This window comes from Xenopus laevis, chromosome 7L (assembly GCF_017654675.1).
Source record: "Xenopus laevis strain J_2021 chromosome 7L, Xenopus_laevis_v10.1, whole genome shotgun sequence".
Classification (NCBI taxonomy): Eukaryota; Metazoa; Chordata; class Amphibia; order Anura; family Pipidae; genus Xenopus; species Xenopus laevis.
The window spans coordinates 111,892,881-111,915,591 of NC_054383.1; the positions used below are offsets into that span (position 1 = coordinate 111,892,881).

Consider the following 22,711-nt stretch of genomic DNA (forward strand, 5'->3'; position numbering starts at 1 on the left):
CATTGACGTCCTTGCGCCGACGTCGGCGCACTGACGTCATCGCGCCGGCGCCGCTTACCCACGTGGCGGCCATGGCCGCCGCCATCTTGGGAGCGACGCCGGCAGGAGAGGACGCGCCGCCCGGAGCTCCTGGGCCTGCTCCGGGCGGCGATCGTTACAGGTTGAAGTGCAACTGAAATTAATGCATGAATTTCTGATCTTGGGACCTTCACGTGTTATTGAAGGAAAGGACTTTTGAGGAAGTAAATGTCTTGCCTGTGGTATAATGAGAGATTAAATTGCACCTGAACCTGCTTTTTTAGTTTCTCGGCCCTTTATGTCACAGGCCCGCCCCTTCACATCACTGGCCCCGCCTCTGATGTCACGGGTACCGCCCTCCTGCCCGGATTCAGCGTGTGGGAAAGGTGGCACTGCACATGCTCAGTGTGCTCTGGGCTGCTGTTCAAAAACGAAGCTTAGGGGTTGTGGGAAATCAAAATTAAGCAGAAAATAAGGTTTGACTGTAAGAAGTTGATGCTACAGGATTGATTATTCATCTGTTCTGATGCAAACTGCCCTGATTTCTACGCTGCCATTTCATTTTAAAATAAATCTGAATTAATTACTAATCAGCCTTGTATTGCGGATTTAGATTCTTATATATACTATATATAGTAAAGTGGAACATCCATCCTCGCCTCCCCCAGAGATACACCTTTATGGGTGTGGCCACAGTGCCAACATAAGAGAAGAAAATCAAGCTCAGTTTTCAAAAGGTTTTATTAAGCCAGAAAAATTAAAAAAAAAAAAATATCTTCCTAAATACAGTCAAGATTCACAAAGCTGATAATAGATATAAGCCCATTATTTCTTAGTCTGTCTGTCTTCTGAGCGTGGCTGGGTGCTATATGGAAAGCCAGAAGGCTCCTTTTATAGGGAGACGCTGACAATGGTGAAGAAAAGAGCTGCACATGGTACTCTGTTGTAACGAAGAACTGGATCCTAATCAATCCTTTCCTAAATTTATTGTGTGTGACTTACCAACACATTTGTACCCCTGCAAAAGCACTCGGCATAGAAGCAACATTGTATACACATCCATGCTAACCAAAAGTGAGGTTAACTCTACATTCTGAGCATCTGAGTGAAAGAACCTTTCTATCTCTCGTGCAATGTAATAAGGGAGTTTTTTCTAACATGCAGAACAAAGAGTTGCACCACTTTTTGCTATGGGCAGTGGTGAAAGGGGCTCTTACTACTAACGTCGGCCTGCACTTGGAGCCCAGTTATGGCTTCTCCAGTTGAATATCAGTGCCCCGCAAGGAGCCAACATCTTCATATGTGGCCTGCAGACCACGAGTGATGTCCTCATATATGGAGCACTGCTCAAGGTTCAGACCCTGGGAGAGAGAAGGAAAAGGCTCATTAAGCAGGGTGAGGGGAGATTCTGTAGTGTGTGTGTGACTTGGGGTGTGTGTAGATACTTGATCAATATTTTTAAGAAACCAGAAACGAATGCTCTGCCTCTTTGTAGCTAAATGTATATCTGTGTATTTTTTTTTACCACATCTGCATGTATTGTCTCCCAAAGTTCCATAACCACCAGTCCCTAAAAATACTGGTGGGTTAATTTGCCTCTTTTTGGTTAAAGCTCCCTTTGCGATCCAGCATTTGGTGATGGAGCCCCACTGGGCTCATAACCAGGTTACAGATATTGCTGCTGCAGTTGTTCAGCCGAATTGGAGTCATCTAGTGACACCCTGAAGCAAGGGCTAGAGCATTAAGGGGCACAAAAGCATGCCCCTTAGTTCTTATTTAAAAAGCATTTATATACTAGGGTCTGTGTTTGGAGTCACCATGCACTGGAGTTTATTAATCCATAATGCAGGGGGTAAGTACAGAACCCCAGTCAACTGTGCCAGTCAACAATTCCTGACTTGCAGTTAAGGGGATGGCTACTGGGCAGAAGGGGGTATGCCTACTTGTCTCTACCCACCGCTTCTCATGAATACTATGTTTCCAAATGCAGGCAGTCCGGTATTGTGGGGGGGTTTTGTACATTGGTCTCTGCTTTGTAGTTCAAAGTGCAAAGACTTAAGGCAATTCATCTATGTGCAACGCAGGGTGCAAAGCGCAAAAAATACATGGACTGTGTCTGATTCTGATTGATAGGGGTCATTTCTGCACTTTGCAAATGACCCCTATAAACCTAGTGCACCAAAAAAATGCTCTCCCCTAATCTCACCATATACAACCTTCAAGATGAACATCCAGAAGTATCTAGTATTGTAAAAAGGCATCCTCCCCCAAATCTCACCTTAAAGGTAAGGGCACAAGGAGATTTAAATCGCCTCTTCTTCGGGGCGACTAATCTCCCTGAACTGCCTTCCCGCCGGCTAGAATCTAAATGGCCGGTGGGATGGCACTGGAAGCACATTGTTTTCAGAAGTCGCCCGAAGTTTCCTTGTGAGGCAACTTCGTGCAACTTTGGAAAACAAAGTGCACCGATTGCCATCCCACCAGCGATTTCGATTCTAGCCAGCGGGAAGGCAGTTCGGGGTGATTAGTCGCCCCGAAGAAGAACAGATTTGTCGTTGGGCCACTAATCTCCCCGAATCTGAGAGTGTGTCTCTGCCCTAATTGTCGCTCAAGTTGGGCCTCCAGCCACTGCTCCGGGCTCCCCAGTGTGGGTCCAGTTCCACCATTTGGGAACCATTACACTAATGTGTGACTGTTATAGTGTTATTGGATTGTAAGCCATAATTAGGCATATGTAATATGTTGGTGCTATACAAGTAATGCAAAATCATCATGTAAAAATGTGTTGTGACTCCCGCATGTTATTAATTAATTATGAGTTACCGTGAATTTTGCTCTCACCTCATAAAGATTATCTCCGGTCTGTGACATATTTAATATACTCCGGTTTTCCCAGCGCTTCTGTGGAACAAGTTAAGAAAAATGAGTGCATTTTGAATGTGACATCACTAAGATGAATGACATCACAGATTTGTTAACAGTCAGTTTAAACTCGTGAAAAAAAAATGAACAATCGAAAAAAAATTTAAAAATTTAATTTTTCAAACTTGGGTGAATGGGATTGACCCGCAAACTCAAATCGAATTCGGAAAAAAACTGGATTTTCAGGAAGGCTGCAAACAACTCCAAAATGATCCCAGGACATAGGCTAAAACAGCAATTTGGCAGGTTAAAGGTGGCGGATAGTTGTATTCAAATTCTTAAAGGGCCAGTACACTTTGAAAATCTAATTTGATTTTTTTTTTTTTTTTTTTTAAATAACTCAAATTAAATGTTTATGAGAGACTGCCTTTCCGTAATTCGGAAACTTTCTGGATAACAGGTTTTTGGATAAGGCCCTCTTCCAAGTTTCCTTCCATTGTTGGAGAATAACGAAGGCTTAATAGGATTACAACTGCAACTTTATAAGCGCTATAAAGTAGAGTCCTGCGTGGGTCCATTTTTTGGAACCCGACCCGTACCCGCAACTTGCAATCCGCATTTTTACCGGCAACCCGACCAGCAAGTACCTTATCTGCAAGAATCAGGAAGTGCTATCATTGAAAACCGGATGTGACATCATCGGAAGTGGGTGTCATCAGAAAAAAAGGAGTACAACAGGAAGTGCTGTCATTGTAAACCAGAAGTGACATCATCGGAAGTAGACATGATCAGAAAAATTGAGTAAAAATCGCTATTGAAAATGACCTACGGCCCAACCCGCTAAACTGCCGACCCGCGTCTATACCAGCACCCGAAACTTCTATCCAGCAACCCGCAGGGTACCGCAGGTTTTTGCGAGTAACCCACGGCTACACAACCCGCTGCAGGACTGCAGGACAAAGTCACATTCTACAGCAAAACAAAATAACCTTCACTTAATGAAACTCAACTACTACAATGTCAATCACAAGAGCATCAAGAGTGTGTCACCAATTGTATGGTATGTACTGAAAGAAATAAGTGATTCCCCCCCATAAAATACAATATTACACAGTATAACATGGACCATGGCTTGCATCATTATATATAAATCATATTGGGGCTCATTTATAAAAACTGGCTAAATTTGTACCTGGACAGTAGCCTATGGAATCAATCAAATATTTGCTTTCATTGTTTAACCATCAGCTGCCTGTAAACTATGGGTAACTGCCCTGTTGCAAATTTGTCCAGTGTTTATAAATGAGCCCCAATATGTGTTTTTTTGCTTGTAATATTATGTATAGCAAGGGCTTCTAGCCTGAGGAACCTCGGCTCCCAATATCCTTCAGAACCCATTGGTCACTTGCAGTAAGAACGAAATCAAAACAAAATCCTTATTGGTCTCTACAGGCTACTGAACCATTTTCAACTCTGACCATGATACAATAGAACACCCACCCTTATTGTGTATTATATAACACATACCTTATACAGAAGGAAAGTCCCCGGAATGATTGTACACAGGAGAAGCAGAACTCCTTCCACTGTAATGAGTCTGTTCTTTGTGGTTTCGCCAATGTTAAAGAAAGCGTAGGACTCTGCCTCTGCAATGCAAAAAACGCTTTAACGTGACAAATGCCCAAACCTGCCAACATTTTGGATAAGATGACCAGAATTCTAGAATGTGCATTCAATAATCCTGATATAAATAGAGGGCTCCTACACAGGGCATCCTTTACAACTGCTCCTCTAGACTCCAGAAAGAAGGAAAGTCGAAAATAGAATAAGGCAAGAAATGCTGTATTTTGTATACTAAACATAAGCATGAACTTACTGCACCACAAGCCTAATCAAACAAATGATTTATGCTTTCAAAGTTGGCCACAGGGGGCAGTCATCTTGTAACTGTGTTAAACATCTTTGCCTGACCCTGACCCTGCACATGCTCAGTGTGGTCTGGGCTGCTTAGGGATCGTCATAAACAAAGCTGCTTGAGTTCTGCATGGCTGGGAAGTAAGGTGGGGGCTCCCCCTGCTGTTCATAAGTATGATTGTTTCCCTGCAGAGCAGTTAGGGACCATCTGACAATTCCTATCCACAGCAGTAAATGAAGGGAGAATTTCACTGCATACAGTCAGGTTTCTTATAAAAACAGTACACATTTTTTAATTAAATTATTTTGGAGATAGGTTTCTTTTTCGTTAAAGAAAGTAAAAATGGGATTTAATTTTTTTGCCTTTCCTTGTCCTTGAAACCACCACTCCTCATACCTGGGCCCAAACTGTAGAAAGATTTAGAGTGGTGCAACAGGGTTGACAAGGTCCAATGTAAAGGGGATGTAAAGGAAATATACTCCAATATACTTTAATAAAAAAAGTGTACCATTTTTATAAGAAACCTGACTGTATGTAGTGAAATTCTCCCTTCATTTAATTGCTCTGCTGTGGATAGGAAACTTCAGTGCTCTGCAGGGAAACAATCATACTTATTAATAGCAAGGGGCAACCCCCCCCCCCCACCTTACTTCCCAGCCAGAGCAGAACTCAAGCAGCTTTGTTTGTTTCCCTGTAGAGCAGTCGGCGACTGTGTAGATATTCGTATTGGATTTTATTTTTGCCTTTACGTCCCCTTTAATGTTTTCAACTCCAGTGGCAGAGACAAAGATCTTGGAACCAGATTTAAACAGATAAACTGTGACTCTTATTGAAGGATTATTTTGCAGCAGTCACTGGTTCTGCATAGTTGGAAAAACAATACAAAACTATAAAATCCACATTATATTACATCACAACACAGGACCCAGTGCAGTCTGCATATTCTGATTATTAATCAGTCTTGCTGTTTCGGCTTCTGGCAGATATTATTCGACTTGTGCTGTTTTTAATAATTTATTACGATCCCTAAGCAGCCCAGACCATGCTGAGCGTGTGCATTGTCTTGGTCTTGAAAAGTTACAGGATGGTGACCCCCTGTGGCCAACTTTGAAAACATAAATCATTTGTTTTATTAGACTTCTAGTGCTCGTTCATGTTTAGTATACAAAAAACAGCATTTCTAGCATTATTCTATTTCAGACTTTAGTTCCCCTTTAACTGCACATTCTCAACTGTGATCGCAGCAGTGGAGGCTCTTACAGAAAGGGGCCACCTTTCCAACTGTTCAACTTTGCACTTTATGTCCAGGTGTGGGGTCCCTTTTGGGAGTCTTTTGGACAGTTGAGAATGGCAGCCTATGAAGGGGCTCTATTGTTTAACATTAGCTTTACTTCTTCTTTACGTGGACATACATTTTCTTAAATTGTAATTGGCACAATTTGCTAATTAGCTTTAAATACCTACATATAAGTGAAGAACAGACAATAAATTGTGGCAGTACAGCTAATTGCTATGATGATCCTACCCGTGATTTTAACGCTTGCAAGTCTATGACTTTGTTCCAATCTCACCTTGTATCCTCAGGTATGTCCCACAGGACTTGTAAGTCTTATGCCCCAATGTTACTTTACATTGATATAGTGCACTGTCGTTCTTCTGCGTATTATTGATATATAAAAACTCCTGGTAGATTTGAATCCTCCCTGTCAGGTTTGCCTCGCTCTCTGCTATATTGACTGTGACTGATATGTTCTGGCACCACTTGATCTGAATCCAGGTCACATCTACATTCTGTGATTTCTCTTTTTCATATTTACACTGCAGCTCCACATCGTCCCCCGGGGACGCCAGCACAGACGTAGGCACCCACTGCATCTTCAGTGTCCAACATAGCTTTCCTGGTTAAAGATAATTGGTGAGTGTTATACAGGGAATAATGTACTCCTCAGTCTCCAAGCAGCTCCATGACCAAGAATCAGTCTTCAAGATCAGTCACATGTCAATCAATCATGCAACATCACTACTGTAACTGATGACATCACTAAGCACCAATTTTAAGGATACATATAACATATTATCCAGGTAATTTGTGTATTATAATAATAAAATAAGACCTATCTACATCAGCTATTGAGGATCATCAGGGATGGCAGGGTAAGCAGTGCTCAGAAAATTTTAGGGTCCCCAATGGCTCCAAAGACTTGAATGACTTCATCAATACAATATTTCATATTTGCCCAATGAAAAGCTGGTCAGCTCCAATGTAAATAAACTTTCCCTTAAATGATCTTGATATTTGAGAATCATATATACCGTAGGGGTCATTTATGACCTGCAAGTGCAAAGTGCACTTTCAGATGCAATCACCATGTTTTTTACTCACAATGCAGTGTTGTTCCAGTGTAATTGCAGTCAGTGGAACGATGTGCCTGACTTTATTGCAGCTGTTAAAGGAACAGTAACACCAAAAAGTGTTTAAAAGTAATGAAAATATCATATGGTGTTGCCCTGCACTGATAAATCTGATAAATCTGATAAATCTTTTTGTTTCAGAAACACTACTATAGTTCATATAAACAAGCTGCTGTGCAGCAATGGCGGAAATTGAAAAACGGATATATGGCACAGGTTAACGAATGGATAACAGATAACACCATTAGACAGACAGAGCATTTTTGCTATCTGATGTGTAACCTGATCCTTTTCTCCTTTGAATGGCTGCCCCCATTGCTACACAGCAGCTTATTTATATAAACAATAGTAGTGTTTCTGAAGCAAACACAGCAGTTTTACCAGTGCAGGGCAACACTGTATTATATTTTCATTACTTTAAAATACTTTTATTTTTTAACGTTACAGTTCCTTTAAAATTCTTGCACTTCAAGGCAAATCAGACACAATTGTCATGCATTACTATCAGTACTTGCTGTTACAATGATGTGTGTGCACCAATGTTCCCTCTAATTCCTTCTCAGCTATGTGGGCAAAAAAAAATATTTTGTGCTCTCAATTTAAACTTGTGTACGGTTTTTAAAAATCGTGTGTTCAAGTCAGAATTAATGAAAAATTTTGTGTTCTCGCACAAAATTCTTTGTACACACCACAATTTGTTGTGTGTGTTGACCTCAAAATTTGTGTGTGTGCACACATTAGAGGGAACATTGGTGATGAACATTGGTGTACACTCAATTCCAACACAGGTCCAGCCCAGGCAAGGAATATGCAGGCCTTGATGCCTTATGGCACAGTGTATAATAGTAGCACAGACCCCAGTGAGAAGCCTATAGAGCAGTATAGGTGAGAAATACATTTAAACCACTAGCCAGCCAGCCTTCCACCATTAAACCAACTTCCCCATAAAACCAACTAGCCCTGGCAATGCAGTGAGTTATTGATGTGTAGAGAGGAGTCATACGGGTTAATTTTATCCAAGCCTCTAATAACCCAAATCAACCAATCAGCAAACATCATGTAATGTTCCCCCCCCCCAAACCAAAATGGAGACGGCACTCCAGTAAGAAGAGAGGCAGATTTACTGCAGTATCCTGCAAGATGATGATACACTTTATGCGTTTCGGGACACAATCCCTTAATCATTGATGCTTAAGTGTCTGAGTGCCGTCTCCTTTTTGGTTTGGTGATATATGTACAGTGGGGATGGGGCAGTAACGTAACTAGAGGGGGGCGGGCCCTGGTGCAGGACGCGCAGCCGGGCCCCCCTCCGTATGTGATTTTCGGGCCGGATTTCAGTGGCGCGCGAGCTGCTGGGGGGCCCTAAGGGGGTCGGGCCCTGGCCCACTCGCTCCCCCTGCTCCCCCGGTAGTTCCGCCACTGGGGGATGCTGTGGACAGCGCATCCAGAAGAGATTTTAGGAGCAGCCCTATGGGATAAAGAGCTTGAAGCAGTTCCTTTGGTTGATCATGTAATGTTCACCTATTTTAAAGCAGACACCTTGTTGTCCCCTATAGGTTACTAAACCTGGCATAAACTTTGCACCATTCATCACTTGACCCCTGTCACTTCCCTCCACTGCTGCTGCAGTGCTTCCCCCACCCTTGTGGTGCATTTCTCTAGGGACCCTCAGAATTAGCACAAACCCCACAGATGTCTCTACTTCCCCTTTCTGGGACATGGCGCATTACAATTACAATTCTCATACGGAAACAAGCGCAGCATGTTAGTTTAAGGTAAGGGCCATTTCCAACCAAGATCATTGCTCATTGTGAACTAAAGCCAAAAACTCCCTTTGGATGGTTGGCATCCTCACAAAAAACACTTAAAGGATAAGTAAACCTCACAAATAAGTGAATGTAGAATTGATGAGGGTACTATTCTAAGCTCTTTTGCAATGTATATTTATTATTTATTTATTTTTTTAATTCCAAGATATAGAGAATCCATGTACTGTTAACATGAATGAATTTTGTTACAACAGCGCCACCTGCTGGTTATTTTCCCACCAGTCTGACCACCAAGTAGTCAAAGAAGTTGTCAGGAGAAAGAAAGAGGCTGTTCTGATGTTCTTCTGGTTAGGAAAGATTAGAGAAAGGTTTCTATTTTTTTCGTAACTAGAAGTCCGCTGTGTCAAAAAACATTTGGCGTGTGTCAGAATAGTCATGCGTATAAAAATTGTCGCGCGTCAAAATTATTCGGATGCGCATTGACTTTAATGCATTTGGACAAAATAGGCGCGCATATAAAAATGGTCACGGGCATCAAAATTAACGCGCATCAAAATAATTTTGATGTCCATTGCTTTTCGCAGTAAATTCGCTAATTTTTTAGCAAAGCGAAACGGGATAAATTCGCCCATCACTACTGATAAGCCCTGGAGTTACTGACACACTGATCCTATTAATAATTCCAGGGTTCCCACAGCTGCTTGTGTTACTAGGGGCACTAGACTTGCACCCACTGAATGATGTTGGATGTCTGCTCTAGAAAAACTCCACTCTGAGAATGCTAGAGGCAATTTGCACCTAATTAGCATCAAAATGCACAAGCAAGTTTTTTTTTTTTTTTGACACACCAGAAGAAGTACTTCATTGTGGGTACAAGCCTGGTGATGAAATTGCCCCTTGCAAATTGTCATGAATGACCCCTATTATTATTATTAACATGTATTTATATAGCGCCAACATATTTCGCAGCGCTGTGGGACCATGACTTATAGGGGGAATTCATAAACCCATTAGTTGCTAAAAAAAACAACAACAACCAGGTATCTTCTAGTTTTATGGATTTGTCATAATTCCAGTACATTTTGTATAAATAGTAAATATATGTCATTAATGCACCACTAAATTGTCATGTGTCAACAAGTTTTCTCAACCGTGACATAAGCCATATCATGTAACACAATTCCCCTTATTGATAATATATATTGTTATAATATAATAATAATAATGTTAAAGATATACATGTTAATTAAGTAGTGGGTTTTCTGCAATGTTGGGGTGGAAAAATGTCAGAAATTTTTCGCTGTGAATCTGTTGTGGGAATTATAACATTTCTGCTTTTTAACATGTGTAGCTTTAGCATTACTATAAGTAACAATCTGCAGTGCTGCGCCCTATTTTGCATAGCCAGGTGGGGTTAGATAATGTCCCCTACATGAGACCGTGTTTGGTGAGGTTAAAAAACCTAAAATGAATATATAAATACAAGTATGAGCTCCGTTATCTGGAAACCCGTTATCCAGAAAGCTCCTAATTACAGTATAGCTGTCTCCCATAGACTCTAAATAATGCAAATTTTAAAAAATGATTTCCTTTTTTCTCTGTAATAATAAAACAACTAAGATATAATTAATCCTTATTGGAAGCAGAACCAGCCTATTGGGTTTATTTAATGCTTAAAGGATTTTCTAGTAGACTTAAGGTATGAAGATCCAAATTACAGAAAGAACCGTTATCAAGAAGACCCCGGGTCCCCAGCATTCTGGATAACAGTTACTATACCTGTACATCAGTGGTGTCCAACCTGCAGCCCTAATTTCAAAATACAGTCAGGTTAAAGGCTGAGGGTGGAACATTTACCTAAAGGCAGTAGTGGACTTACCTCCTCCAAGCAGAAATAAAACGACTGTAATTAAGCATTCAAAATTTATTAACGAACTCCAATCAGTACAACGCGTTTCACAGGCTCAGTCCCGCTTCTTCAGGCAATAAACATAGGAGTTACAGCATCTGGCAGTAGTATACACACTTAGCGCCTCTGTGCCAAGGATGGTGGCCCTGAGTTCTGGAATCGCCAGGGGCCCCACCATCTTTACTAGCCGTTCTAACCCAGGCTGAACAGCACATTTGTATCTCTTACCTGTACACAGGCCTGGGGCAATAATTCCATCAGGGCAGGAACTCACCTGAGAGGAGAAGCATCAGAATGGGAAGGGGAGATCTCGGCCCTGAGAGGACTGTGCCACAAACCATCTCCTCTTTGGTCAGTGGAATTCGGGAGAAGATGTTCTTTAGAAAGGAGTTGCCTTTGTGTCTTTATTATTGTAACAAGTAAAAGGTTTGAGGGGGAGATTCACTTCACTGCTTTGCAAAACATCTGATCCTCTCCGGAAACAAAAGAAAAAGCCGAGCAGATCATTTAAGCGAATGAACAGGATTTTCAGATGACCAGACACTGCATTCTCACCTGCCACTTGGCTCTTACTGAACCTTGAGTATTATTATTATTATTTAGTGCTCCAACATATAATAAGTATTGTCATTCCCAGTCAATCCTGCTGTGGGTTTTAGAGCAGTGCATGGTCTCCTTCAGAGTGGGGCGCTGGTGGTGTAATCGGCCGGCCCTGTGGGGTTTACAATCTAAGATCCCTATCATATTTACACACACTATGGGTAATCTATGGTCAATTTTATCAGGAGCCAATGACATTTGATCTGATTTTGGGTTATGGGCCGAGTTATATCTTTGCAACTTCTTCTATGCCATCCAAAAGGACCCAATATCATGGGTATGACACTTTTTATTTCAAATGGCCCTATCTTCTATATTCTAGGTTATGGTCACTACAGAACACAAGAAGTCAGGGTGCTGATTTCACAAAGCAGTCCTGAATGAGTCAGACTCTACTGAGATTTTGGGAAATAAGCTGCACCCTTGGTTGGCATAGTAACACATTTACACATTTACTAGGAACGTGTCACTATCACTTTAATAAACGAATCCTGTGCTGACTTTTGTTTGGAATAATGCCCACCTGCCTCCCTGCAGATTTCCATTACAAATCTCTGCCCCAATGCCTCTCCCTAATAACTCAGTAGCTGATGTCTGACATGGGTGCAGGGAAACGTCCAATCAGCTGGGGCATTGTTTACATTTGTCCTATGGGGGCTTTAGCCCCTGTTCATAACGGGGGGGTTGTCTGTAGGGAGAAAGGGACCACTGAAAAGTTTTTACCTTCTAATTCCTACTAAGACTCATAAGCACAAAGGATGATGAAACCTTAAAAATAAGTGAATGTAAAATTGATAACGGAGCTATTCTAAGCACTTTGGCAATGTACATTAATTTTTTTTTTTTTTGTTTTAATTCCAAGCCACCTGCTGGTCATTTTCTGACCACCAAGTAGTCAATGAGGTTGTCAGGAGAAAGAAAGAGGCTGCTCTGATGTTTTTCTGGAAAAAAAACTAGAAACCTTTCTCAAATCTTTCCTAACCATAAAAACATCAGACCACCCTCTGGGGCCGTATGATTCTTAGGGCCTGCCTGGTCCACATATCTCCTACTGTAAAACTTCCACTGGGTTGGTTTGCTGGGACTTACTGAGTAGAAGACTTGTGACACGCAGGGCTCAGTGGTTAAGAACAACCTGGCATAGGAGGATGTAGGAAAGACATTTATTGTGCTTAATTGCGGCGGAAAAGCTTCCTCCAAGCACAGGCAGGGTGCTGATGTTTTGGGTCCTTTTACGAACTGAAGGGTCATTTCGAATCACAGACTAGACATGCTTACTGTAACCATCTTGCCCTACCTCTTCTGTCTTGACTGCTTGACTATCATAAACCATTCTTCCAACCTACAGCTGCCACACTATGTGCCAGTACCTAGAGCAGCCACTCATATTTGCACCACCTTAAAGATATCAGTGGCTCCTGGTTCTCTTTACACCTTCCTCTGCTGGCACAACAGCCTTCTCTGTCTCTTCCCGCTGCTTGTGTGCTCTGTGCCAGCTGCAGGGACCAAGTTTTCAATGCCTGTGCAGACATGAGCAGCACATTAGCAGGACTGGACACTAGGGGCTTATTGTTGTTCAGGTGCAATGTATAGAGCAGTTATATGAATCAGCAGTGTTCTTTGGATTTGCATATTCTTTAACTTTGTCCTTGTGATTACAGAATTCATCTCTGCACAATGGGAAGGAAGTGGTTACTGAATTCTCTTGCCATCTGCTTCCCCACTCAGTGGCTCTAAACTAAATCTGCCCAACACTGTGCAAAGTAAACCAGTAGATGGCACCACAACACCATTTAATATAACAAGCAAAACTCTCTGCATAAACCTTGTATATAAACAGGTAGTACAGTCACTTGGCTCTAGTTCAGCACTGTTTGTTCCTGGAAAACATTAAAGCGGTTGTTCATCCAAAAACAAAGACTTTTTTTTTTTCAACGATTTTCTATTTGTGATCATTTTTCTAATGTTGAAGTGCAGAATTAAATGTTCACCTTCTTATGACTTTCTAAAGCAGCTCTGCGAGGGGGGGGTCACCGTCCCCGTAAACTGTTCTAAACTGATACATTAGTTGGTACATTTCTAATCTTTGGCCACATTAAACTTTTAACTTCAATTTTGGAAAAACAGTATAAAGAAAAAATGAAAGCAATTGAAAAAACAGGTTCCCTTGTACATAAGTAATAGGTGCAAAGTCAATATTGCTGCTAGATGCTATAATAATGTCTTATGGTTAAATCAATTACTTGTAACTCCCCCAATAGAGATATTTGAACTGTGAACTTTCCCTTTTTATTGCACACACAACAAACAATGCCCCACTATTCCCAGTCTGTGTGAGACTGAAGTACTCTGGGCCCACCAGGAACCTAACCTAGGGCCCCCAATCTGGCCACAGTAAATCATCCCGCTTTTAATGCACGCAGCACCACTGTTGGAGATCTTTATGCATTGCACAGCAAGCTTACCACCCTGGTATCAGGCAGAGCTACTATCAGGGAGCAGGTCGCACCCAGCTTTGCCAGTATTCTGGTGGTCCAATCAAACCCTGTAAAATGCCAGTCCGTGTAGGGTCTATTGCACACCTACAGGCTTATTTACATCTGTAGCCACAGTTGCATTTGAAGAAATTTCTGCAGTTAGTTGTGGGAAAAATTCCACTCAAATACTCTTTTTGCAGTGATGAGCGATTTTTTTTGACAAATTTCGTCTCGAAAATGGCGCCCATAGACACTAATGCGTGCAATAAATTTGTCGCACATTAAAAGTTTTTAGCACAATTTTGTCGCCCTTAGACTTCTATGCATTTCGGCAACTTTTCAAATTTTTAAGAATTTTTGTCGAACAGAAACGAGTCAGATTCGCCGATCACTACATTTGGCATCACTGGCAGGCCCGGATTTGTGGAAAGGCCCCCTAGGCCCGGGCCTAGGGCGGCAGGATTTTAGGGGGGCGGCATACTGCCCAACCACACCCACATTGGTTCAAAAACACTGGAGATACAATCATTTTTTAAATTTCCCATGCGCCAATCCCCATTGCGCCAGTCCAGATGATGAAAATTTGCAAGAATAAAGGGGAGGGGACAGGGGCAGCGAACGGCAGTGGGCCTAGGGGCGCCCGCTATTTAAATCCGGCCCTGATCACTGGGCTCTTCCTCCCTTTCTGAATCGAGTGTAGTTGCGCCTATTGTTGAAACCCTGTATCTACCTCAATCTCTGGACCAGTCAATGGTTCCAAAGTTCCTTCAGAGCTGTGTATCAAACAACACAGTGCACTTATGTCTAAAGAATTGGAAGTATGCTTCACTTTTGAGCTGAAAACTGGAAATTACATCAACAGGAGAGCATAGATCTATGGCAAATAAGTGCAATTGCGTTAATTCTGATGCATCTGCCGCAATTATATCAGTCGAAATGCCCCATATTCTAGAAAAAAACACTGCATTATGGGGAATGAACATGGTGTTTGTGCTTGAACTTTCATTCTGCTTAGTACACTTGCAGATGTAAATGTGGTGCTCTTGGAAAGAACCGTGGTTGTCAAATAGTGATTTGTGGGCCGGCTCGATATCTGCGGGAGCCACAGGTTTACCCGTGAGTCTGGCGGGTTCGGACCAACCTCGCACCCCCCTTTCCGGGTTGCAGACGGGTGTTGGTTGAGCTCTTCAGACTGCTCTCCCTGCCCGTGACCTGCCAAATGCCGACTTCCGGGTTGAAACTTTTATAGACGCGCACCTCATCGGCGGTGTGGCGCGGGTCTATAAAAGGAACCCAGAAGTCCGCGGGTGGTGGGAGGGCAGGTGGGTGCGGGTCGGGAAAAGCACTGTCCCTAAGGGCTTTGGCACACAAAGAATTTTGTTTCTTGGGAAGAAAAATGTCCCTAATTCCTTGGCACAACTTCCTTAGAAAAGCCTGGGAAATGCTCTGCCTATGGCAGATAGAGGTAACAAACAAGACGGTAAAGATTTCTAAAATATGCCTGCCTGTCACTGGCTTTGTATGCAATGGGCAGAGCATTTTCCATACTTTGCTACGGGAAGTGGTGGCACAGGGTTAGGGACATTTTGCTTCCTAAGAAGAAACATATTTTTTGTGCCAAAGCCCTTAGGTACATAAAGACAATGGTGCAAGGATATAACTAGGTAACAGCTTATTGCCTTTATAACACTATCATTTATAGGTTTACATTTCTCCTGTGTATTACAGAGTTGCATTATTATCTTTATGGCCTAGTAATGATCCTATTCTTTCCCTTAGTAAGTATGAGCTATGGGTCCCTTATTATTGTTCTAATATTGTTTGCAGCTAATTAATTTGTCAGGTGTAGGAGAAGAATTTATAAGTGCGATGCTATGTCTACCCTTTAAAAGGGGTTGTTCACCTTTAAACTTACTTTCAGGGAGTTATTTATTAAAGTCCAAATGCCAAAAACTTGAAAAATTCGAGATTTTTTTTACTATAAATTCAAAATTTGTAGTGGGAAAAAAACCTAGAATTTTTTGGAAATTTTTAAACCCAGAGGGTGTTAAAAGTCAGAATAAAAAGTACTCCAACTCAGACCTGCCGAGTTCATGTAGAAGTCAATGGGAGAAGTCCCAAAGATATCCTGATCTGCGCTGGGTTTCGTGCAATAATCCAAAGATTTAATGGTTTTCAGGCAAAAATCCAAAAAAATCTGAGCTTTTGCACAAAAAACTTGTCCAATTAGTTTTTCTTGCTATTTTTTTCACGCACAGGAAAGTTTTGGAAAAATGTATTGATAAATAAGGGGAAAAACCCATGTGTATTTGGTCGAAGTAGTTTTGAGAAAATCCTCAATTTTATGATATTTTTGGGATTTGAGTAGAGACTGATATTCTGAGACAATTTGTAATTGGTTTTAATTTTTTATTATTTGTGGTTGTTGATTTTTTTTTTTTTCAACAGCTCTCAAGTTTGCAGTCTTGTTGCTAGGGTCCAATTTACCTTAGCAACCATGCATTGATTTGAATAAGAAACTGGTTCATGAGGCCTGAATAAAACGATAAGTAATAAAAAGTAGCAACATCTATAAATGTGTAGCCTTAGGGTGCATTTGTTTTTAGATGTGGTCAGTGACCCACATTTGAATGTTGAAAAGAGTCAGAAGAAGAAGAAGGCAAATAATTCAAAAACTATAAAAAAAAGAAAAAATGAAGGCCAACTGAAAACTTGTTAGAATTAGCCATTCTATAACTACAGTTTCAACAGCTTTAGTAAAACCCTGGCTTAGAAAACATTATAGAATTTAAAAGATACATACACATTATTATCAGGTTAAAACAAAGAGCAATACTGGTATTTATTAATGCTTTTGGCTCCATGGGACACCTAGAGGGCTTCTCAAACTCAGGTTAAAGTGAGAGCCCCTTTATTGGCACATTGCTTGGGAGGTGGAATCGATGGAGCTGATGGAAAGTGATGCTGTATAATGATTCCGCTTCCTATTGTTTTAATGAAAGGTTTAAAGAGCTGTTAAGGAATCAGTCTCAAGCACAACAGAAATGTCAATACAATGTCAATGTAATTAGCAAGACAGGAAGTGGGGAGAGTGATCAGAAAGAGATTTTGTAAATGGCCAGTGGTTTAGTAGTGACAATTGAACATATTTCTCTATTTAGTAGGATAGTTATGTAATGTGTATAGTCCTGCTGGAACAACCCTGCAATTCCATGTCCCCTAGTCAGGCTAGAATTAAAGACAAATTGGAGGGCCACAGCTCACCCCTAGATTTTCAGTTGGACAGCTGTGCCCTAAAACACCTGAAAACTCCGCAGAACATTAGGAAAGAGCCAGCACAAGGCAGCAGAGGAGCAGGCACATCTCCTCTCACTAGAAAGGCTTTTCAATAATTAACCACAAAATAAATAGCTTTAATATAAATTGCCTGTACTCAAGGGCACTGTTGTTCCATTCAGCCTGTCATCAAAGGAGGCGTTTTAGCAGCAATTCAGTGGGAGCCTTCATTCTGGGAAAGGCAGAAAACATGTTGAGAGGAATAGGACCTAAAGTTCCCTGTTGTTATATGGATTGAAGCTGTTTGGAGGGGGGTGTCTACAGTAAAAGAGGCAAAAAAAATACCCTAATAGTAACCAATCAAATGTTCAGTTTTCTAATGACAGATAGGTTTTACAGGAATTGGTCAGTGTAAAGATAAAAACTGGGTAAATAGAAAGGCTGTGCAAAATAAAAAGTTTATCTAATATAGTTAGTTAGTCAAAAATGTAATGTATAAAGACTGGAGTGACTGGATGTCTAACATAATAGCCAGAACACTACTTCCTGCTTTACAGCCCTCACTGATTGGTTACCCTGGTTACTAGGCAGTAACCAATCAGAGATTTGAGGGGGGCCACATGGTTCATATCTGTTGCTTTTGAATCTGTGCTGAATGCTGAGGATCAATTGCAAACTCACTGAACAAATGTTTGTGAAAGTTCTCATTCGTCCAGGTCATGGTATATCTAAAGAAATAAGTCAAATCAACTGGACTTGCTGTGTTTTTACTTGAAGATGTTTCACCAGCCAGTTGGATGACTGGTGAAACATCGTCAAGAAAAAACACAGCAAATCCAGTTAATTTGACTTATTTCTATAGATATTTACTGAACAGTTATGTACCATGTGGCCCCTGTTCAAGTCACTGACTAACTCAGAGTTAGAGAGCTGAAAAGCAGGAAGTAGTGTTCTGGCTTTTATATTACTATTCCAGTCACTCCAGTCTTTACACTTTACATTTTTGGCTAACTACCTATATTAGAAACATTTTTTTATTTTGCACACTGAACTGTTCCTTTAAAGTGGATTTGCATATACTGGACAGGTATATCTACAAGTCTTTGTGCAAAGGAGAGGGGGAGAGGCATGTTAGTGAACATGCCTGAGCTCTAAAAGTGCAACTAGGAGTCTTCATGCTGGAGAATTGTGGGTGTTAGTATGTATGAGGTAGAAAGTTGCAAGTGTAGGTTTATATGAAGAGGACAGTTGCAGGTATGATTTTGTATGAGGTGGAGAGTTGCAGGTATGGGATGAAGTGGAGAGTTGCAGGCATGGGATGAGGTGGGGAGTTGCAGGTATGGGATGAAGTGGAGAGTTGCAGGTATGGGATGAAGTGGAGAGTTGCAGGTATGGGATGAAGTGGAGAGTTGCAGGTATGGGATGAAGTGGAGAGTTGCAGGTATGGGGTGAGGTGGAGAGTTGCAAGTATGGGATGAGGTGGAGAGTTGCAAGTATGGGATGAAGTGGAGAGTTGCAGGTATGGCATGAGGTGGACAGGTGCAGATGTGAGTCTGTATGAGGATAAGAGTTGCAGGTATGGGTCTGTATATGAATGTGGTGGAGAACTAAAGCTGGCCATACAGAGGCCTAAAAAAGCTCGTTGTTTGCAGGCCCAGCTTTGTGGCGAGGTCACAAAGGCCAAGAATTTCAGGGGCCGCATGCCACCCAACAGCTTCCAAATTAAATATGAGCACTGGAGACTGACATGTCTACATTGTTGGACGCATTAGAAGCGTGCATGCAAAAGAAGGTAAAGGGGAGGTGAGTGAAAAGGGGGGGCAATGAGCGGAGCAGGCCTAGGGGCTTCTCATTAGTAAATCCAGGCCTGTTTGTCTGGCTCTGGAAGCACAGATTTGGTAGCTTTAATTGGCCCCTGTATGAGGCCTTCCCAATTGCCTGCTTAACTAATATGTGGCTGAAAAATGGATGTGTACAACCAGGGTTTGGAAATCCTACTAGCCATGGACCCCATTGGTGTGCTGATGCAGCCCTCTCCTGACAGGTCTTTAATGTGCCCCCAAAACAGACTACTCTTCTGTTGTACAACTAACAACTTAACCCCAATTCTGTCACTGCCAATTAGAGTCACACAACAATCTGGCCCCATCACCATGAATAGGACAGTGGTCCAGTCCAACCCTGGTTGCCCACCATGGTGTGTATCTGAAAAAACTCTGCATATTAAAGAGAGTCTCCTCTGTCCAGCATAAAGGTTATGTTGTTAGTTGGTTAGCACTGTGTGTATAGTCGAGGCTGTGCTGCTGTTTGTATTACTCTGCCCAGCTAAGCCTTGTGCTTTCCATCTTTGCACCTCCTACACCTCCCACATGCATGGACCCCCGGTTCCGTCCCTGCTCTCACACCAAGCTGTTTGCTTTGAATCCCCTGTGCTATTTGTGGAGGATTTTCGCACTTTGCATGTAAATAAGGGAGGAATTGCCCGAGTAGCAGATTCCAGTAATACTTGTAGCCCAAACATCTCACTCTCATCATGAAATACATTACGGAGGAGAGGTGACGATGAATAAATGCAACACAAACAGAATAACTTTCTTTTTAGCTACTGCAGGGTGCGGCTGCACGGTACGACGAAGGAGTATGGCGTTTACTTATTGTAGTGTTACTTGCACTTCTAAAGAATCCCCTTTGCTCTGTGCTTTATCAGTTATTGTATTCTCATTGATATTGGGTGCCCATGTTGCTCCCTCTGCAGATCCATTTAAACCAAAATCAACAATATTACACTCTTAAAATGACGCAACAGTTTTATTTATATAGAGTGCATTAAGAATTTTTCATCTGAGGCAGGAATCAATTTTTCTTTTTAATTCAGTAAGTTTGCTCATGTGCTCAGCTGTATATGTCGTCCGTGGTGGTTCTGAGCAGGGCACTTTCTGCATATTGTTGGTATGTTCTGTTTGTATGGGTTTCCTCCTGGTCTACAAAAAAAGGACTCATGTTAAATGGCTCCAGGTGACATTGACCCTAGTGTTTCCATTTGCCTTTGATTAGAAAATTAGATTGCAAACTCCACTGAAGCAGGGAGTGAGTTAAATGTTCACCCCCCCCCCAACCTGTGTCTAACTCTGCCAATACCCATGCACCCAAAGAGAGAAATTGCTTTTCTGGAATACTCTATGGGCCGGATCCCATGGGGGGGGCATGAAACTACAGGTCCATCCGCCATGTTATTAAACTGTCCTGCCTTATAAGGTTATGAGCTCATTTGCAGCTTGACAGTTGTAATAAAATAAAGTTGTTGGCTAATTAAATTGGATGTCATCAGAGTAGCTCTTCTGGCTCCTGATTTGTCAATGATCGGTAAAATTACTGCCCAGTTTCCAGGCCATGCACAACTTTCATAGAGGGATGGGGAAGTGCAGGTGGTTAATGGGGTAGGGGCTAGAGCAATATGACTAAAGCTGGCCACAGACGCAAAGATCCGATCGTACGAATAAATGTACGATCGGACTTTCCCATCTCCCGACCTGCCACTAACCATTCAGATCAAATTCTTACCATTCCGACCAAATAAAGTAGTTAAAGAACAGATCAGCCGATGTTCTGCCCCTGACAGCAATCGTACGATCGACAAAACTAGTGACAGTCTCCCAATGAAAATCATACAATCAGCAATACATGCAGAGATATTACCCGCAGCCGACAGAAAACGACCAATCTCCGTCGGACGAAAAATGTTGGGACTCTCCACCCACGTTCCAAAAATCGTACGAATCGGGGATTTGTACGATGAGATCTTTGTGTCTATGGCCAGCTTAAAACAGCAGAGTTGCCAGGATCTCCACTGAATTCATGTTAATGACTTAAACTTAAACCCTACAAAATAAAAAAGTATTGTGGGGAAAAAATATACTGCTAAACAGGCAGCCAGAACTCATGGCCCTGATGGGAAATGACGGCCACTGATATAAAGTGTATGTTTTCTTTCCACCTTCTTTTTTATTGAGTCTCTAGCAGTAGCCAAACACAGGGGGCCGTATTCTCCTCTCTATTTCTTTCCTTAGCAGATTCCTTGTGCAAGGCCTGACAGGCTTTTGTTCTTTTTCATTTAGCCACAGCTAAAAATAGCCACGTAAAATTGTTTTTAGAATGGGCCTGCCCCCAGCTGAGAGCCTGCAAAATCAAGGCCCAGTCAAAACTGACAAATCCCACTATGGCTGAGCAGATTCATTGATGGGAGGCCACACCTCGGCCCCTACGTTGGACAGTCTGATTGCCAACCATGAATGTAGTGCATCAGTACAGTGTTATTGCCAGCACATCCAGTATCCATTCATTGACATAGTACCAGTTAATTAAATCTCTGTCCATTCTACAGCCTCGAGGTGTTTCTGTTCCTCTTCTTTCCATTTCTATTATTCCTCACATTCTGCCTCGTGTACACAGGGTGATGGGACCCAGATAGGGTTGCCACCCGGCCGGTAAAACACGGGCCGGGGCCGGTATTAAAAATTTACCGGCAATGTAGCTGCTGGTAATTTGTAATACCCTTTACAAAAGCCCTTGCCCTCCAGTAAAAACGTACATTTCCTTTGGCTTCTGCGATGTGGCCCGCCCCTTTTGCGGCGCTACCCTGTGACTCTGCCCCGTTTTTTTGCATCACTGAACGCCGGCTCCGCCCCCTTTGTGTCCGGCCCACCACTTTATTATCGCCCCCACCACTGGCCGGTATTTTTTTTTTTTTAAAAGAAGCCAACCCTAGACCCAGATCAAAATAGCTTTTTCTGGATGCCATCATCTACATTTAAACCAACACTGCGAGGAGCTTCTGGGAGTCGTAGTTCCACAACTGATGGCTGGCAGTTGCTGGCACTTGCGTCTAAAGAAGCGGGTGCACGCATTACTCACATGCCGGATATAGGAAATAACGCTGACCAGACTCGAAAAACTTTCAGCACTATTTTTTTGATTTGCATTGATGTGCAAGAGCAACTGTGTTCATTTCATCACATTAGGATAGGCGCAACACCTCCCAGCAAGTGTAGACACATGGCACGGCTTGTTAGCAATTAGCTTATATACATTATGCAGACTGTATTGATTTCTTTATAGCCATGCAGTATACATGCTGATATACACCAGATGCTGATTTCATATGCACCACATCTTAGGGTCTGGCCACATGGGCAGATTCAGGGAGATTAGACGCCAGGTGACAAATCTCCTCTTCTTCGCGGCGACTAATCTCCCCGATCTGCCTTCAGCCAGCTAAAATAAAAATCGCCTGGGGGCAGGCACTCGGAACGCTTCATTTTCTAAAGTCGGCCATATTTGCCTCACGAGGAAACTTTGTGCGACTTTCGAAAATGAAGCACTCCTGCCCCCAGGTGATTTTTTATTTTAGGCAGGGGAAGGCAGATCGGGGAGATTAGTCGCCACGAAGTCGCCTGGCGACTAATCTCCCCGAATC

General features: G+C 42.1%; 1 protein-coding gene across 1 annotated transcript; it reads right to left on the minus strand.

Moving 5' to 3' along the window:
• Positions 1-741: 741 nt before the first annotated feature.
• cd79a.L (CD79a molecule L homeolog) lies at positions 742-11,317 on the minus strand. Its single transcript, XM_018226705.2, has 5 exons — positions 11,160-11,317; positions 6,367-6,693; positions 4,408-4,526; positions 2,860-2,919; positions 742-1,379 (listed from the first exon to the last, which is right to left on the minus strand). The coding sequence occupies exons 1-5, from the start codon at positions 11,224-11,226 to the stop codon at positions 1,266-1,268; spliced, it is 687 nt and encodes a 228-aa protein (XP_018082194.1). The 5' UTR covers positions 11,227-11,317; the 3' UTR covers positions 742-1,265.
• Between the last annotated feature and the right edge of the window lie 11,394 nt (positions 11,318-22,711).

What these genes read in the sequence shown, in the direction of transcription:
- cd79a.L (XM_018226705.2), bottom strand. Translation starts at nt 11,226, where the DNA reads ATGGTTTGTGGCACAGTCCTCTCAGGGCCGAGATCTCCCCTTCCCATT. An exon ending in GACATACCTGAGGATACAAG is followed by an intron (nt 4,527 to 6,366) that starts GTGAGATTGGAA and finishes TTTGCATTGCAG; the next exon opens with AGGCAGAGTCCTACGCTTTC. An exon ending in CCGGAGATAATCTTTATGAG is followed by an intron (nt 1,380 to 2,859) that starts GTGAGAGCAAAA and finishes TCTCTCTCCCAG; the next exon opens with GGTCTGAACCTTGAGCAGTG.